This window comes from Orcinus orca, chromosome 16, assembly GCF_937001465.1.
Source record: "Orcinus orca chromosome 16, mOrcOrc1.1, whole genome shotgun sequence".
Lineage (NCBI taxonomy): Eukaryota > Metazoa > Chordata > Mammalia > Artiodactyla > Delphinidae > Orcinus > Orcinus orca.
In genome coordinates, this window is record NC_064574.1 from 8,862,028 (window position 1) to 8,881,160 (window position 19,133).

The 19,133-nt window shown below is 45.2% G+C and overlaps 1 protein-coding gene across 3 annotated transcripts; it reads left to right on the forward strand.

Moving 5' to 3' along the window:
• The first annotated feature begins 1,024 nt into the window (after window positions 1-1,024).
• LOC101271151 (1,25-dihydroxyvitamin D(3) 24-hydroxylase, mitochondrial) lies at window positions 1,025-18,876 on the forward strand. 3 transcript variants are annotated; one of them, XR_004478656.2, is made up of 13 exons: window positions 1,025-1,935; window positions 2,157-2,347; window positions 3,760-3,853; window positions 5,696-5,792; window positions 8,216-8,307; window positions 8,966-9,077; window positions 10,542-10,687; window positions 13,416-13,582; window positions 14,377-14,455; window positions 14,935-15,132; window positions 15,230-15,350; window positions 17,211-17,348; window positions 17,571-18,876. XR_004478656.2 is itself a non-coding variant. In XM_004282915.3 (12 exons), exons 1-11 carry the CDS (start codon window positions 1,678-1,680, stop codon window positions 15,338-15,340), a joined length of 1,545 nt encoding a protein of 514 aa, XP_004282963.1. In that variant the 5' UTR covers window positions 1,025-1,677; the 3' UTR covers window positions 15,341-15,350; window positions 17,211-18,876. The 3 variants fall into 3 exon arrangements, 2 of the variants coding, with proteins under 2 accessions (XP_004282963.1, XP_033267071.1); XM_004282915.3 differs by having other exon boundaries at window positions 17,211-18,876; XM_033411180.2 differs by lacking the exon at window positions 17,211-17,348.
• The last annotated feature ends 257 nt before the right edge of the window (window positions 18,877-19,133 follow it).

Genomic DNA, 19,133 nt, shown 5'->3' on the forward strand with positions numbered 1-19,133 from the left:
CAGCCATTAACGTTTAATCAAGACAAATCTGAAATGACAGAGTTCAAGCTCAAGTCGGCCTGCAAAAGGTTTTCAAAAAACCAGCTAAAAGTTTACAATAAACTTACGAGAGAAGGATTTGACACCAGGGTCAAAATGACGCAGTCACGTGACTGAAAACCCTCAGAGGAAACAGAACTTCCCTCACCTCCTCCTTGGCTGGCGGTCGTTTTTGTACTGGATCAGAACGAAAGAATACGAACCACTTCAAAACAATCAGCAAAGTCTCCAACTTCTCTTCCTCGGTTAGTACAGAGAGTTCTACCCTTGCCAGCCACGAGGACCCTAGGAAGTGTGTGTGTGTGTGTGTGTGTGTGTGTGTGTGTGTATGGTGTGTTCCCTCCCGCGCTTGCTTAAGATGGACTTTGTAGGGATGGATGGGGATGGTAGGGGCCGCGGTTCGAAGGTGCAGGTGCCTAGCTTTTGCACAAGGTGGTCGGTGTCCAAATGGAGGGAGGGGCAGATGCCCAGTCTCAACCACGAGCCCTGCTTTTGCCTCTCATTTCATAACCAGCTAAAATGGCAACATCAGGTGGAGTGCTGACGGTGGACTACGTTGTAGGCGCTTTACCTGCACTCACTCATTACATCTTCATAACAACCAAAATGGAGCAGCTAGGGAGAAAACTCTCCAAATTCAGCGGCTCCTCCTTGCCCAAGTTAAGACCCTAAGGTGAAATCCCCTCTTCGGGTGCCTTTCACTAAGACTCAAACCCTCCCCACCTTGGGAGGTGCAGAAAGCCAACCTTCCTCCAAAAACACTTCCGTCCAGGCTGGCAAAAAAACTGGTTTCGGGCAACGCGCGGGCTCTCGGGCTCCGGCAGGCGCCGGCAGCCTCCTCGGGGCGGTACTCGGAGACCTCGCCAGCGCGGCGACGCGATTGTGCAAGCGCGAGGCTGCAGTTCCCGGCCGCCGGGGGAGGGCGGGGAGGCGCGCTCGGCGCACGTCCGGTGAACTCCAGTGAGCGTGCCTTCCCTGGGGGATCATCTCCAGGGTGGAGTCCGCGGCGTTCCCGCCCGGAGAGCCGCGCTCCGGTCACCCGAGGCCCGGTGCCCTCGCTCACCTCGCTGACTCCATCCTACTTCCATGCACCACCCCCAACCCCGCGTCCCGCGTCCCTCCGGACCTGGCCAGCCGTAACCCACTCCGCCCCACTTAGCGTGCTCATTGGCCACCCAGGGCCTGCCCTGTCTCCATAAATACATGGTCCCCGGGCATGGAGCATGGAGAGGGACAGGAGGAAAGCGCAGCGCCAGCAGCATCTCTTCTACCTTCCTAGACACCTCCACTTCGCTACTCCAGAGCTGGAAGTCAGACTTGCAACCAGCAGGCGGACTCATGTCCTTTCCTTTCCTCTTCCAAGAGCCACCCAACTCCCGGCTGCGCTCCTCCAGCCCCTGCGGCCAGTGCTAGGCGGGCATCCGCTCCCTGAGGCTGCCGCGCGGTGCAGCGTCGAGCATCCTCGCCGAGTTCCTTTCTGCCCTCTGTCCGTCTTCCGTCCTCTCCATCACACCTGCTGCCCCTCTTTGCCTCCCTTCCGCAGAATCGTCAAGGCCCCAGCTCTCGCCGGCGCCTCTTTAGCCACCTCGCCCTTCCCAGCCCCCGCACATTCCCAAGCGCCCGGTCTCCCCCGCTGCCATGAGCTCCCCCATCGGCAAGAGCCGCTCCCTTGCCGCCTTCCTACAGGAGCTGCGCAGCCTGGGGCAGCCCCCCAGACCCGTGACATCTACGGCGTGCGCGCCCCGTCGGCCGCGGGAGGTGCCCCTCTGCCCCATGATGGAACAGGGCGAGGCGCAAGACGCGGCCGCCCTGCCCGGTCCCACCAAGTGGCCACTGCTGGGCAGTCTGCTGGAGATTCTCTGGAAAGGAGGGCTCAAGAAACAGCACGACACGCTGGTAAATGCCTCGTCGCGCCCCCAGTTCCCGTTCTGCTCCCCGCCTTGCTCTCCAAACCCTCCCCGAGGCGCGCGGTTCGGGCGCACGGTGCGCTCGGTTGTGTGTCCAGGCTGCAGCGGGCCCCGGTCCCCGAGAGGAAGGAGGCGGGGAGGAGGGAGAAGCTCTCTTGGGACTCTGCAGCGGATGCGCGCTTACTTCGCACCCTGCCCGGCCCGCTGCAGGCTGAGTACCACGAGAAATATGGCAAGATTTTCCGCATGAAGTTGGGTTCCTTCGACTCGGTGCACTTGGGCTCGCCGTGTCTGCTGGAAGCGCTCTACCGCACGGAGAGCGCGTACCCCCAGCGTCTGGAGATCAAACCGTGGAAGGCCTATCGCGACTATCGCGAGGAGGGCTACGGACTGCTGATCTTGTGAGTCCAGGAAGCAGGATGGGGTTCGGCGGCTGGAAATTGGGAAGGGACGGGAATGAGGGTTCCCTGGGGTTGGACCCTTCTAATGCAGGGAGAACACGGAAGCCCGTACCTGCTGCGGTCACGGGCTCTTGCGTGGACTAGAGTGGGTGGAGGGACGTCTGGGCTGAGTACGCAACACTTGTGTTCTTTCTGGCAAGGGGGCTGGGCCAGGCCTTTCCGTCAAAGAAATGTCAAAAAAAAGGTTACGCGAATTAGGATGTTTGGACTCTTGGGTGGAATGAGATTGTCAAGTTAGCATGCCAAGGCAAACATGTTATACAAACAAAATTATCCCTTAAAATTCTGCGACCCGCCCCTCTCCCCCCTTGGTAGCTCACACGCCAGAAGTTAACTCCTTTTGCTTTTGACAATGACCTTCCTTTGTAAAGGAAACGGTGGGAATTAGGAGATAGACCTACTTGTCAAGCTGGCATGGAGGGGTGTGGAGGTTGCATGTTAGAGAGAAATACTCTAATGTGATATGATTCCTCAGCTTTGACATTGTTAGCATTTAATACGTTAGCACTTTTTTTACCCCCAATGCCTAATAGTCATATTTTTCAGGATATATATAATTACTGGATTTATTTATTTATGGCTACATTGGGTCTTCGTTGCTGCGCTGCGGCTTTTTCTGGGTGTGGCTAGCGGGCTCGCCAGCTCTAGAGCGTAGGCTCAGTAGTTGTGGAGCACGGGCTTAGTTGCTCTGCAGCATGTGGGATCTTCTGGGACCAGGGATCAAACCCGTGTCCCCTGCATTGGCGGGCGGATTCTTAACCACTGAGCCACCAGGGAAGCCCTAATTACTGGAATTAAAAACGGTATTAATGCATGATACATCACAGGCAGCGTGGTCATCTATAGAGCAAGTGCAAAAGGGTTCATGATGAGAACAGGCTTTTTACAGCTCCGGTGAATCTCTCACTGTTATTTGAAGGCAATGGCAAAATTCTAAATTCGAGGTGTTCTGTGAATGTGCCTTTCAACCCAATTGAAAGAAGACAAGATTTTTTTCCTCAAACAGATCTGAGTTGCTGGTGAAGTGGGTGTTCACGTGCCCACCCTTACTGCTGGAAACAGACCACTGGCCTCCCAGTTCAACCCCAGCGAGGGCACAGCAAAAGTTCTGAACCCAAATATGTGGACTTTATCTTTCTGTGCAATCTTTGGCTCAAGGGAAAAGTGATTATTCATCGTATTGTCAAACCAGCCCCAACTATTCCAATACTAATTATTCTCTGGCTGTTTCTTGGCACGATTCTGTGTTCATTTGGTTATATAGTTTATGAAGTCAGAGAACTGGAGGTGTCTCTGCTTCTTCATTCTTTTCCTTTCCGTTTGCTCTAAATATAATTCTGCTTCTCTCCCAGGGAAGGAGAAGACTGGCAGAGGGTCAGGAGTGCCTTTCAAAAGAAACTAATGAAACCAGTGGAAATTATGAAGCTGGACAATAAAATCAATGAGGTTTGCAGGACGGGGTTCGCTTTCCTGGTTCTCCTGGGGATGGAGGGATTTAGTGGAGCTTCAAGCCACAGCTACAAAGTGCAGAAGAAAAGGCAGGCAATTTGGATGATTCAGGAGTCTTCCTTTTCTCCTCATTCCTCTCCACATCCTCCTTCCTTATTCCCCCCTCCTTCACTCCCTTTTAAAGTAGTATTATGATAAGGGAGCAGTTACGAGCATAGACTTTGACATTCTACAGTCCTCGTTTTGAACGTCACCCCACCGCCACCAGCTATGTAACCTGACTGTACCATTTAACTTGCTCACTTTCCCAGTCTATAAACTGGGAGTAACAATTCCCACTCCATAGGTTTACTGTGAGGATTAAATGAGATAACACTATAAACTTCCTAGGTAGTGACAGCTGAGCTGGGTTTTTTAGGATGAGCAGGAGTCTGCAAGCCAGAGAAGGTGGGAAAAGGCATTCAGGCAGAGAGCATAGCCTGCTGAAAATATGGAGGCATGAGATGGTGTGTTCAGAGAACAGTACATTTAGTGCAGCTGAAGTGAAGCTTTCTCTGAAATGATGCTGGGCAGAGGGCAGGTCTTTACAATATTTTTGTGCCATGCTGAGGTTTTTAGATGTTATCCTTTAGCCAGCAGGGGCCCAAAGGGGGAAGGATTTAAACATGTAGAGGATTCTTTTTACTCCTGTTCACTCTCAGTATTTATTTTGAACTGGACCCACATAGGATCATGTAGGTGAAAGATTGCAAATTCAGAAGCTTCCAAGGGCCAGGTGATTAATATCAATGTATAAGACAGGCCCAATAGGGATTTTAGCAAGCAGAATAGTGCATGCCCTTTCTAGAGGGGACAGCTGCCCCAGCTCTGGCAAATGCCTGCCACATGGAAATGTAGACCCAGTGTCACCAGATCTAGTAATTATTATTATTTTTTGATGACTAATGGAAAATTCATATGTTCATGTGAAATCTCTGGATTTTTTGATGGTAACTAATTCAAAGTACTTTTTAACATGCTATGTGGACAAACTAAACATGCCCATTAGTTGCACCTGTGGATTTTGTGGTCACATATACCCTATTTCAGACCCCAGCAGAGCCACTTTTATGTGTCCAAGGGAGAGTGGCTTAGCTACTCTCTAAGCCTCAGTTTTCTCATCTGTTACCTAGGAAATGGGAGTAATGACAGTACTTTCTACCTCATGAGGTTATTTGGGGATCAGCTAAGGTAATACACTTTGTACCATGCCTTGTTCTATACAAGCCTCATTAAATGCAAAGCATTAGTCGTCTAAAACCCTGATTGTAGAAACTGGCCTCTAGGGGCTGTATAGGACCTGTCCAAGGTGACAGAGCTGTTTCGTAAAGGCGCTGCGTCCAGAACTTACAGTTCCCTGGCTCTAAGCTTAACATGCTTCATACAACACCAACCAGTAAGGAGACGTTTGCCTGCCCAGCTATGGAAGTGGCAAACCTCAGGGTAGCCAGAGTCCTTGAGACGTTGTCCCTACAGAGACACTGGGCTGATTCCTCCTTTGTGGTTTATTCTCCATTCTGATTAGAAGAAATGTTTTCCTTTTCTTAAATTTAGATCAAAAGCTGAAACCTAAGCTTCAGGGAGGCTGCAGGGAAAGCTCAGGAAATAACCCAGGACAAGGGTGTTGGGGCAGAAGATGAACTGCCAAGGAGAATATATAATTAGTGATGATTCAGAATGAGTAACATTATGGGCAGTGAATATACAAGGTAGCAAAACCTGAAGCTAACTTACTGAACTTGAAACTTTTGTTTTCCTCCAGTGACTGAAATGTGTCTTTGGTGGTTTCTTTCTGTTAAGGTCTTGGCTGATTTTACAGGTAGAATAAGTGAGCTCTGTGATGAGCGAGGCTGCATTGAAGACTTGTACAGCGAGCTGAACAAATGGTCATTTGAAAGTAAGTTTTCTTCACATCTTGTTCATTTGATTTTGCAAGTGATTTTGAGAACAGACATGGCCCTGTGGACAACTCTTCTGTAATCATACACTATTGCTGAGTAGGAAAGGCCATAGCAGCCCTCTTAATGCTTTCAGGCATTTAGGTGATGCTCTACCCTCTGGACTGTTTATGTAGTCATTCAACAAACACTTATACAACACCTGCTATGTGCCAGGCACTGTACTAGGGACACAGCAGTGAACAAAACAGGCAACATCCTTGTTCACATGGAGCTCAGATTTTAGTAGGGATGACAATCAACTAGTAAATATATTTTAATATATACTCTGCCAAGGAGTAAGGGAGTCAAGAAAGAATGTAGGTTCCTAGGTGAGGCAAGTCTGCTTGGTAAGGAGACATTTGAGGTGAGACCTAAAGGAAGGCAAGGAGCAAGCCACTGGGGTATCTGTGGGAAGCCTGTTGGGACTGTGGAGACAGGAGGTGCAAATGTCCTGGGGTGAAAGTATGAATAATGTCTTTGGGGAACTTCGAGGATGCTGGTGTGAGTGGATTATGGGGGGAGGGGAAAGAGGAGCTGAGAAAGATTAAGCCGGGGCCTGAAAGTCCCCGCAAGAACATTTACTTTGAGTCCGATGTTGAGCCATGGAAAGTTCCGAACAGAAGGGAGCATGGTCACTGTTTTCAAGGACCACGCTGGGAATAAAAGCAAAGCCCTGCCTTGATGTGCTCGCTGCCCAGTCGGTATGCAGGCAGGGGAACGAGGCAGTAGCAGTAGAATGCGGAGCACTTGACTGAGGGGGTTCAAGGCTGGGGGAGAATCCTAGCGGCTGCCTCAGCTGAGCATGGTCAGGGATGCTTCACAGAGGTGGTACCATCTCAGCCGAGGCCTGGGGGATAAGCAGGAGTTTCCCAGGTGAAAGTGAAGGAAGATGGAATGTTCCAGGCTGAAGGAACAGAGAGTGTTGCGTTAAGGAGAAAGAAGGGTGTTCTGAGTAACTGGAGCATGTCCAGCAAGGGACGAGGATATCCAGGGCAGAGGATAGGAGGAAGCAGCAGCCAGCCCATGTCAGTCCTGTAAACCAGGGATGGGCATTTGGCTTTGAGCCCAGAGTCCCTGGGAGCGATAGGAGAGTGATTTTAGCAGGAAGGTGCCAAGGTCCGATTTGCCGGAAGGATCACTCTTGACTGCTAACGTGAGGGACTGGAGAGGGTGCCCCGGGACGGAGGCTTTTGTCCTGACCTGTCTCCCCCATCAGATAGACCTCGTTGTAAAGTTACAGACTGTCATCTTAGCACATGAGAAAGCCCCATGCCAATAAGAAATCCACAGAAGGTGTTAAGGGAAAGAGGGAATGATTATAGAGGAGAAAAGAAGAGTATGTTTTGGAAATCATATCAAATGCATTTCTTTGCATGTCAAAGTAAACCTGACCATGGTGGTTGACAAATTATTGTCCAGCATTATGAGAAGTCCTGAGGAAGCCAGTCCACAGCTGGCACTCAGTGATGTCCCTGGGACCCAACCCTGTTCTGTCTTCCTTCTCATCCATCCTGAGCTAGTTGGCTTCTTGCAGAATGGCTCCTGCCCCTCCTGGCCTCACCCCTGCATTCTAGCAAAAACAAGAAGGAAAGAGGGAAGAGCTAAACCAGCTGTGCTTTCCCCTTTATCAAGAAAGCAAAAGTGTCTCCCTTGAATCTCATTGGCCAGACCTGGGTTATGTGGCTGCTTTGGCTGCTACAGGAAGCCTGGGAAATGAGGGAACAGAATTGTCTTAGATCAATCCTGACTTATTGCCTGAGGACTGATACATTGACAGCCTAAATAAAATCGGGGTTCTCTCAGGGAAGAAATGGGCAAGAATGAGTATGGAGTAGGTCATTAACAATGGCTACTACACATGATATCAAGGGTAAACTCTGAGAAGATCAAGACATTACAGGAGAGATTCACTCATGTACAAAAATGGCTGCATCTTCACAGTGGCTCTTCTGATCAGGAGGTTCTGCAGGGGTGAGTCATTGGACCTGGAAATAATTCTAGAAAGAGAGGAGAGTAATCAGGCCCCTTTCTCTCAGAGAATTTGCTTTTCCTCTGTTCTTCGGAAAGACCTTTTTTTTTTTGCGGTACGCGCGCCTCTCACTGTTGTGGCCTCTCCCGTTGCGGAGCACAGGCTCCGGACGCGCAGGCTCAGCGGCCATGGCTCACGGGCCCAGCCACTCTGCGGCATGTGGGATCCTCCCGGACCGGGGCACGAACCCGTGTCCCCTGCATCGGCAGGTGGACTCTCAACCACTGCGCCACCAGTGAAGCCCAAGACCTCACTTTTATGGGAGACAGAATTGAGCCTTTGGTAGCCAGCTAATCATGGACGCCAGTGTCGTTGTGAATGGGTAACAGTGTCGATTATTTTAAATAACAGGCATCTGCCTTGTGCTATATGAGAAGAGATTTGGGCTCCTTCAGAAGAATGCAGGCGATGAAGCTTTGAACTTCATCATGGCCATCAAAACAGTAAGCATCTCCTAGGTAGAGAACCTTTCCTTATAAAACGTTTACAGAACCTAACAAATGTGCATCACAGTGTTTCCCAACAGTGGCATCCACACATATTTGATTACAGTAGTTAAGTGTTCATTTTAATATGTGTTGCATATTTTCATGAATGAACGTACATAGACATACATATAATAAAAAAAGGCACATTCAGTCGTTGTCAGGCAAGGTGAAAGTAGGTATTTCAGTTAAAGGTCAGTTGATTAAAATACTAGTGCAAAGAGTCTGAAAATTTTCAGATTAAAATTTGGGGGATTGTTTAGGTTGTATGTAGAGATAGTAGACCCTGTGAAACTGGTTTTAGGAATGGCTGAAGTTTGGAAATTATTGGAAATGGAAATGGATATGAGATTTGTATCCTTCTTTTTTTATGTTTAGGTCATAAGACCAATTTTTTTATGAAACACATCCAGTGGAAAAGCATCCCAAAGATGATTTTCATATGTCCCTGGAGGGTGGGGCTGGGGACTGGTGCTGGGAGCCCTGAGGCATCCTTGGAATTCCGGCCTTTAGGGGAGCAAAGGGTGCAGTTGTTTAGAACGCTTCTCTCAAGGAGTGCAAGTTGTCTTTGAGAGAAAGAGAAACGGGGGTGAAAAGGCATTTGTGTTCCCCACAGATGATGAGCACATTTGGGAGAATGATGGTCACGCCAGTCGAGCTGCACAAGAGCCTCAACACCAAGGTCTGGCAGGCGCACACTCTGGCCTGGGACACCATTTTCAAATCGGGTAACGTGGCCACATGTACCCAGCAACCCTGTCTCCGGAGCTGCTGCCGGAAGGTCTGGATGATCTTGGCCTCAGCACCCCATCCTTTGATGGAGTTGCTCCTCCGGATTCTTTTGGGCTTTGCAAACTCATGAATTTGGGGATCGCCCTGGTACAGATGAATTCTAGGAAAAAGCAGGAGGTAGTTTTCTGTAGTCTTCTTTGGGAACTAGGAGTGGTTAAAAACAAGAGCTTTGGAGTCAAAGATTCCTGGGTTCAAGTCCCAGCTCTGTCATTGGGTGTGGTGGCTTGGCCAAATGCACTCTTTTTCATTCTCAGTTGTCTCGCCTCTAAAATGGGTTAATAGTGGTAGTAGTAGTAGTAGTATGTACCTCAGTACAACTGTTTTCAGTTCTAATATAGATAACTTAAAACCTGGCTATGATGTAGTGGGAACTGTCACTATTTCCTGCCAAGAAAATATGTAATATAATTTCTGCAAAACCTAAAAAAAACAAAACCTGGCACAGTCCAATATCTCAATGGATCAGAGCTATTTCTGCTACAGGATGAAGGGAATATTTGGTGCTAAGTATTGTTCTGAGTATACACACACACACGCATTTAATTCTCACAGAAACCCTGTAAAGTAGGGTTTTCTATTAGGCCTGAGTGATAGAACTGAGACACAAAATTAAGTAACTTTATCAAGATTGCATGCTAGGTAATGGCAAAACCAGGGTTGAAGCCAGGCAGAAGATCCAACTGTAACCACTGTGCCATTTATTGTCATCATTTTTACCATCATCACCATGATTATTATTATGGTGGTGGCTTGTATGATGGATTGAAGTGAGGGAGGTGCATGCCTAGAATGTACTTGACAAACATCACCATTACCGTCAGCATGCATGGGCACTGCACGTGTGTGTGTGTTTATGTTTGGTAACAGTGGTGGAGGGTTTCTCCTCTCCTCTGCTGCCAGGATTTGGGAGCCAGATCCCACTGTGCCTGTATCAGTGACCATATCTGCTAGATGCTTGGATATGGGACCAAGTTCTGATTCTGAGAACAGACCCAAATGCCACCTCTGTCTCATGATGACCTCCCTCTCCCAAGCTCTAACCTCTTCCTACTCAAAACGTGACTGCAGACCCAGCAACAGCATCCCCTGATAGCTTGTTAGAAATCAGACTTCCAGGCCCACCCCAGACTCTAGAATCAGAAGCTGCATTTTAAGAAGATGCCCGGGGGATTCTTGTGCACGTTAATATTTGAGAAGCCCTGCTCCTGTGGGCATTGGTCAGGGCTTGCTGACTTAACAACAAGGCAGTATTAGCTTATCTGACAAATTGTCAAATTGTCAGATTGCCTGCAAAGACCCTTTAGATGTTGCAAGGAGAATTTGATCCTGGGTTCCATTTCACTCTTTTCCTCCTCCTAATTTTCAGCTGATTTCCTCTCCCTTTTTCTCTTCTCCAACAGTCAAATCTTGTGTCGACAACCGGTTAGAGAAATATTCTGAGCAGCCCAGTATGGATTTCATTAGTGATGTTTATCACCACAATCAGCTTTCAAAGAAAGAACTGTATGCGGCTGTGACGGAGCTCCAGCTGGCTGCGGTGGAAACGGTAAGGGTGGGCTCGGTTTTAGTTTGCTAAATCAACGGGCTGTAAAATCTTTTTCATGATGAATTTTATGTAGTCATTCAACTCACCTATTCCATAAGGATTAACTGAGCATTAGCTTAGCAGACATAAAAATTCTCATACTAGAGATGTGCAGGAGACCCAGAGCACAGCCTTTGTGCTTAAACATATGATAGAAAAATTCATGTGCTTTAGAGACAGAAATCCGGTTCAGGGTATAAGTGCTACGACAAATATGCAAAATGCGACAGGCATTAAGAAGCAGTAAAATCCTACAGCACAGCAAGGTAGATAATCGAGGTTTTTAAAAACTGGATATATTTTAGGCTGTGCATGTTACCCCAAAGTGCCTAACTGTGGATGTTATTTAGTCTAAAAACATTGGAATACTCTGCAATTCCAATAATATTTTTTTCTGCTTAAAATTGTCAACAGAGGGAGTTTGGGAAACACTTGATTTCAGTTTAAAGGAAACAGCTAATTTTGTTTTTTTTTTTTTTTTTTTTTTTGCGGTACGCGGGCCTCTCACTGTTGTGGCCTCTCCCGTTGCGGAGCACAGGCTCCGGACGCGCAGGCCCAGCAGCCATGAGCTCACGGGCCCAGCCGCTCCGCGGCATGTGGGATCCTCCCGGACCGGGGCTCGAACCCGTGTCCCCTGCATCGGCAGGCAGACTCTCAACCACTGCGCCACCAGGGAAGCCCCCTCCCCCATGGAACTTAAGTGGTCTTGGGGCACAGATGATAGACATGTAAATAAATAATGAAATAGGATCATTTCAGACAGTGATCCAAGACCTGGAGGAAGCCATCAGGGTGAAGTCATAGAGAGGTAGGGGAGGTCGTCTCTCTCTGAGATGTCATATTGGAGCTGACACTGGAATAACGAGAAGGAGCCAGCCAAGGGAAGAGCTGATGGAAGACCACTCGAAGTAGAGGAAACGGCACATGCCAAGGTCCTGGGCAGAAAGAAGGATGGACTGCAGACCTAGCACATGTGGTCAGAGTTGACAGGGGAGAAGATGATGGGCCCTGTTAACCAGGAGCCTTTGTGAGGCATTTGGATTTACTGCACCTGTGATGGAAATCTCTGGGAGTGTTTTAAACAAGGGAGGAACTTAATCAGATTGATGTTTTGTAAAGTGGGCTCTGGCTGGTGGATGGAGAATGGACCTAGCAGAGAGAGAGTGGAAATAGCAAGGCCAGCTCGCTATGAGATGTGTCTCCTCCATGGAGGTCAAGCCGGGATACTTTGTGCCCATGAGGTTTCTCAGGCCACTTCCCCTCCATTCAGCCCCTGCAGTTATCCTAAAAGGCCAGGGCTGTCTTACAGGGCTTTGGTGAAAGCTACAGTTATCTGCCTTTTGGAAACTCTATTTGGTACTTGCGGTAAGGGACCCACTGATACGGTTCAATCTGTTTCTTTTTTTAGTCCTGGCTATTCTGAAAGTCACATTTGGAAAATCAGAGAAATTTGAAAGTGTATCTAATTTGGTGGCTATGCCCTCTTCCTGTTTTGTAAATTGGACTCTTGTAATAATGACATCCACGGTTTATTTGCAGCTGAGGCTGGCGGTCCTCTGACAGGAAGAAGGCTACTTGGAGGCATCTTCTTCCAAAGATAATAAATACCATTGGCTCCAAATTGTCCTGCACTTGGCTCATTTATGTGAGTGGCACATAGCACTTAGCAAAAGCGTCTTCATGTCTGCAGAGAGGACACAATGACCATTTTTATGGGAATATTTGGCTTAAATTAGACAAAAATAGGCCTAAAGACAAATACATAAGACTACCAGTGGTGAGTATTATGAAGCTAAAAGCTGCACTGGTTGTTTCTGCCAATATTTTTTCTCTTCTCATTGCCTTTGGAAAGGAAATAAAGGATGCCACTTAAAAGGCCATGAGTCTTTGTCAGAAATTGTGGCTGGTTCTTTGAAATACTCAACTTGACGCTAGAATTTCTTATTTTGGTGTTGGCCGCCTCCTACCAGGGCTCTTTCCTTGAGGCTGAAACCCTGGGTCAGATAATGCCTTTTTATTTTTGTGGTAACTTTTGAGGGTGTGGCAAAAAAAATCTTTCTGTTAAATTCCAGGAATGCAACTTCTTGTGCATTTGCATTGCAAAATTAAAAAAAAAAAGACACTTTTATTAATAACACTCTTAGGCTCTCTCCTCATTCAATTTTCATATTATTTTTTATATTAAACAATTAACAAATTTCATTTTGAGATAATTATCGATTCACATGCAATTCTAAGAAAAAAAATAGAGAGGATCCCTTAATCCTTCACCAAGTTTCCCTCAATGGTAACATGTGCATAAGATAAACTGTTACCACAACCCGGAAATTGATACTGTTGCAATCGTCCATGTCCATCCGACTCTCATCGGGCCAGTTCTACATGCCCTCATTTGTGTTCAATTTTTGTACCAAACTATATTTTACGTCCTAATGCAGCTGATTATTTAAAGAATTCTACTTTGATTCCCTCAGGAAATAAGCTATTATTCATTGATGTGTTTTAGAAACTAAATCTGACTTTCCATACAGGGCATTTGTTTGAAGCACAGCCAGGAAGGACATGTGAAAAGGCGTCACTCCTAATGTTTTCATGACGAGGTGGTAGGCATCACCTTTGGTTCAGCTCATACTGGTTTTAAGGCAGTTTATTTGCAGAAAACTCAAGTTTATGTCCCTTTGGCTTTCAGACAGCAAACAGCTTAATGTGGATCCTCTTCAATTTATCTCGTAATCCCCACGTGCAACAAAAGCTTCTTAAGGAACTTCAGAGTGTACTGCCTGAGAATCAGATGCCACGGGCAGAGGATTTGAGGAATATGCCATATTTAAAAGCCTGTCTGAAAGAATCTATGCGGTAAGAACACGTGCCTAAGCCAATATGAATATGTCAGAAGGCTGTTCTCTGCAACACATAATGAGGGATGCCCTCCCACAGATGGCTCCCACAGTTGATTCGTAAACATTTACCAAGCTACAAAAAAAAAAAAAGGGCCTTTGGACCATATTCCTTTTCTATTACTCATTTCCTAAATCATTTGGGCAAATTCTATTAAATCTTGGAAAGTCAGAGTCTTGCCCTTTACATCAGTAATCATAATACTCTAATGGACGCTATGAGCAATAATTAAGATTAGGGGCACGATTGAAGGATGTGAGATGAAACCTCAGCAAGGAACCATATTATTATATAAGACATAGAGACACCTTTGGTTTTGAGCCTCTGTATAAAATGTTCTTTGAAAATTCTTTTTCTGGAAAACAAAGCTCACAATGTCTTAGGGTCAGAAGGAAATATCTTTAACTTCATGAAGGGTAGTTAGGAGAAACCGAGAACAAACAACAAGCTTGAGGGCGAAGCATGTCAATGTACACATTTGAATGTGTACGGGGAATGAAACTGAACAAACACTATTAACAGCTATGAAGCAGGCTTGTACTTGGGGGTTTAACCAACACAATAAGATAAAGAATATAAACAAGAGGTGTAAATATTGGGAAGCAAGAGACAGAACTTCTTTGTAAAGAGTTGGGATCATGTTCCTTTTTTGAGAACTCAGGCAGCAACTATTTATTTAACCAGAATCTGCATTCCCTTGAGCTAGAACTTGGTCCGTGCCCACTTAGACATCTCTGATCTTGTTTTTTCAGGCTTACCCCGAGTGTGCCATTTACAACTCGAACTCTTGACAAAGCAATGGTTCTGGGGGAATATGCTTTACCGAAAGGAGTAAGTAGAATTTGTACAGTCTGTACCTTACCCTTTTCAAATATCCATCAGATCTCCCTAAACGTTTCTACTGGGAGAGCATTCATTTTGGAAATGTGTAGATTGCAGTATATGGTTGACGTGTTGTGTAGTCTAGCATTAGGAATAATGGTCTTCTGTCTCCATAGACAGACCTGGATTCAAGTATAGCCTTGAGTGAGTTACATAACCTCTGCGAGCCTCAGTTTTCTCATCTGTAAAATGGGAATAATAAAACCTACCACATGGGATTGTTGTGAGAATGTGATGTAAAATTTTAAAGTTCATGACCTATTTATTGTGCCAGTATCACCTGGCACATTTCAAGCACTCAATACATGTTGGCATTCATCATTATTATACCTTTGTGGGTTACTTTCACATTTGTAAGGTGATGGCTTTTGTAAATTTTGCTATTCAAACGTTTTCTTTAAGTGCTTTGTGTTTCTGTGTGTTTTTAGACAGTATTGATGCTAAATACCCATGTGTTGGGGTCCAATGAAGAAAATTTTGAAGATTCAAGTCAGTTTAGACCCGAACGATGGCTTCAAGACAAGAAAAAGATCAACCCTTTTGCCCATCTTCCATTTGGCGTTGGGAAAAGAATGTGCATTGGTCGCCGATTAGCCGAGCTCCAGCTGCACTTGGCTCTCTGCTGGGTAAGACCCTGATGGGATTTCTGCAGCTGTATTCTGGGCTATTCCTCAAGGCAGGAGAAGAGGGGTGATTCTGCTTTTTTGTGCTTCTGTGTTCCAGATCGTCCGCAAATATGACATCGTGGCCACAGACAAGGAGCCTGTGGAGATGCTGCACTTGGGCATCCTGGTACCCAGCCGACAGCTCCCCGTTGCTTTCCACCAGAGATAGGAGGCCTCAGGTGAGCATCTGGGGTGTGGAGAATGGCCAAGAGGTGAGCCAAGCTTGGAAGTCAACCATACTTGGCTTGGAGTCCCTGCTCACTGTTGGTTCACTGGGTGACCTTGAACAGTTACTTAACCTTTCTGCCTTCACATTTTTTTTTTCATTTGTAAAATGGGGACCAAAATAGTATCCATCCAGAAAGATGATATGAATACAAAATACCTGGCCCAGAGCCTGGCATCAACTAAGTGCTCCAAGATGCAAGCTGCTTGTCATGGTTTTTGCTTGTGAATATCGGGGTGGGGGGCAAACTTTTTCTGTAAAGGACCAGTTGGCAAATATTTTAGGCTTTGCAGGACATAAGGTCTCTCTCACATCCACTTTGCTCCACCTCAGGGCAGCCTCAGACAACTGGTCAATGAATAGGGGTGACTATTGTCTTAGTTTTCTATTGTTGCCATAACAAATTACTAAAACAAATTACTTACAAATTACTAAAACTTGTATTAAATAGCACACATTTATTATTTTATCATTCTATAGGTCAGAAATTCAACACAGCTCTTGCCAGGATAGAATCAAGTTGTCATTCGGCAGGGCTGTGTTCCTTTCTGGAAGCTCTAGGGGAGAATCTGTTCCCTTACAGATTTCCGTTGTTGGCAGAATTTAGTTTCTTATGGCTGTAAGACTGAGGTTTCTGTTTTCTTGCATCAACTACGAGTTATTCTCAGCTCCTAGAGGCCACCATTCCTTGGTTCATGACCTCTTCCTCCATCTTCAAAGCCAACTAGCGTCTAGGCTTCAAATCCCTCATCCTTCTTCTATTGCATCTCTCAGACAGGATATCATTCAGGATGATCTCCCCATTTCGAGGTCCATAACCTTAATCACATCTGCAACACTCCCTTTGCAATGCAAAGCAATATATTCACAGGTTCTGGGGATTAGGGACTCAGCCTTTTTTGAGGGCCATGATTCTGCCTACCAGTACTGTATTTCAATAAATCTTTATTTGTAAAAAGAGGTGGTGGTACTTATTGGACCATAGGGTCTTGACTTACAGACCCCTGGCATAGAAGAGGAGATATTTACCAGCCTGTATTAAATACAATGTCATACTTTTTCTGCAACATACCCTTTATTACCTTTTCTGACAGTGTGGGTGTTCTCATGCCAGCTTCATAATTTTTGCCATATTCATATATCAGCTATTTAATTGCTGCTTAATTATTTCCTTTAAATTAACATAGGCCTAATAGTATACTTTAGCCTTATTTCTAATTTCCTTGATGAAATGGTGTTTTTTTTAGTCTAGTTATTTCCCCCTAATCCACAATAAAATGAATTTTCAACTACTGAAGGGATAAGAAGTTAGCCTGAGAAATCTCTAGTATTATCAGATGTGAAAATATGACATTTCTGATACATAGCTTTATAGAATTAGGTGCCAGTGGTAAAAATCAGTCTTAATCACTCTTCCCTTTCAACGATATCACCTAGAATTTGCCTAGAACTAGTTGCTATTTGCTAACTGCAAGGGTATTTGCTGATAGGTGGATTATTTCGGGAAACATGCAATTACAGATGAAATTTCTGATTGAGGCCCAGTGAATTCCTCCCTACGTGTCTGGTATCATTAGGCAATTGTCAGATTCTGAACATGCCAACAAACAGAGTTGAATCAAGTAGGATAATGAAGGAATTCTAGCTTAATTGCGAAACTTCCAGTCTTCAGCTGGGACAGTGTGCACAGTTATCTTGGTGAAACACAAGAGCCCAGGGCACTACTGGTTTTAGCATTTATTTTTTTGCTAATAATTCCTCTTGTTTAACTATACTGCTCTGATGTATAATTGGGGTATACTTTATTTTCCAGATTTTTTTTTTTTTACCAAGACCACGCACAGCAATTTTTACCCTTTTGCAAGAATGAGGCTTTGGACTTCTGCATGACAGGAAAGCACACATCAAAACCCTGAGCATGAAACAGCATGTAAAGAACATTTAGTCCCAGGTGTTTATACTCTTTCTTCTGTACAATTGTTCTAGAAGCTGTACTGTCTGTGTAGCTGATGGTATTTATTAAGATGGTATCTGGCTCAGGGAAAGCAGATTGTTGGAATGCCAGGCACTCTACAGGGTATACCGCCTGCTTACACATAACTTACATGTAACTGACATCAGCACCATCCTGACTTACACAGAATTGCTCATCATCCTGTTTTCTCTTGTATAGGGCAGTTGGGCACTTATCCGTTGGTCAGGTAAAAGTCACTAAATGGGGCTTCCCTGGTGGCGCAGTGGTTGAGAGTCCGCCTGCCGATGCAGGGGACACGGGTTCGTGCCCCGGTCCGGGAAGATCCCACATGCCGCGGAGCGCCTGGGCCCGTGAGCCATGGCCGCTGAGCCTGCGCGTCCGGAGCCTGTGCTCCGCAACGGGAGAGGCCACAACAGTGAGAGGCCCGTGTAACGCAAAATAAATAAATAAATAAAGTCACTAAATGTTTCTGTCCTAGCTTTACCAGATTCACTGCTGGAATCTTCACTTCTCAGAAGTTTACATTTCACAATGAAAGACCGACTATAGCTAGATTATTGGGGGCCTGTGTAGTATTGACGATCCATTTGTTGTAACTCCGTTTAATATATTTGGGGAAATACTGCTTAATAATAGAAGCAAAACTAAATATTGGTTAAAGTTACCAGGTCTCTATGAAGCTGTTGTTTTTTTTTTCTTGTTTTGAAATAGAAACATTATTGGAAAATTAGAGAAAACCTCTATGTTAAGAAGTACTTTAATGAAGTCAAAACCACCTGTCTAAGAATGCCTTAATGATTTACTGTGGCATCATTGTGTTAAAGGATCCTGAAATTATTTAATTATGGCATTGAGTCTATTTAATCTATTAAGGACTGGATCAGTAGTTTTTAAATTGTGTGTGTGTGTGTGTGTGTGTGTGTGTGTATTCAAATGGCAATTTGCTTACATCACTTAAAAATATATATATGATATTTGACTTAGAAGTTTAGGGCAATGTTCTAAAGTTTAGTCATGGCTTAAAAATATTCATTGACTTTCCCTGCCTTAATTTTCCCAGCTATAGATGGGTCAGTAGTAAAGTGTGCATACATTATAGATTAACTAGGTAAACCATGTTATGTGACTTGAACGCCTTGGGAAAATATGATTTCATAAATGGAAAAGGCATATAGATTTAAGCAATACTTGTAAAACTGTTAAAAATTGTGTTTACATGTAGTTTATTTGCACAGGTTTTTACTACTACTTTTCCTAAAAGCATACTATATGTTTCTGTATATTTGATAAAGATTTCCCTTTTTAGGTTACATTTTTAGACTATTTCAGAAGTGTACATTTATATCTTTATTTTGAACAAATATGTGCACATCACCAAAATAAGTATATGCTTTCTCACTGCTGTGAAATTCTTTTTAGAATTACAAATCCACATGTGTTGTCAGATTTCATCTGTATATCTTCTTTGAATTCTCTAAAAGAATAAAAGTTTTCAAATATGTGAGATGTTTCCCCTTCATTGCATTTCATTTTTTAAAAAAATTTATTTATGTTATTTATTTATTTATGGCTGTGTTGCGTCTTCGTTGCTGCACATGGGCTTTCTCTAGTTGCGGCGAGCGGGGGCTACTCTTTGTTGCGGTGCACAGGCTTCTCATTGCGGTGGCTTTTCTTGTCGCGGAGCACGGGCTCTAGGCGTGTGGGCTTCAGTAGTTGTGGCATGCAGGCTCAGCAGTTGTGGCACACAGGCTTAGTTGCTCC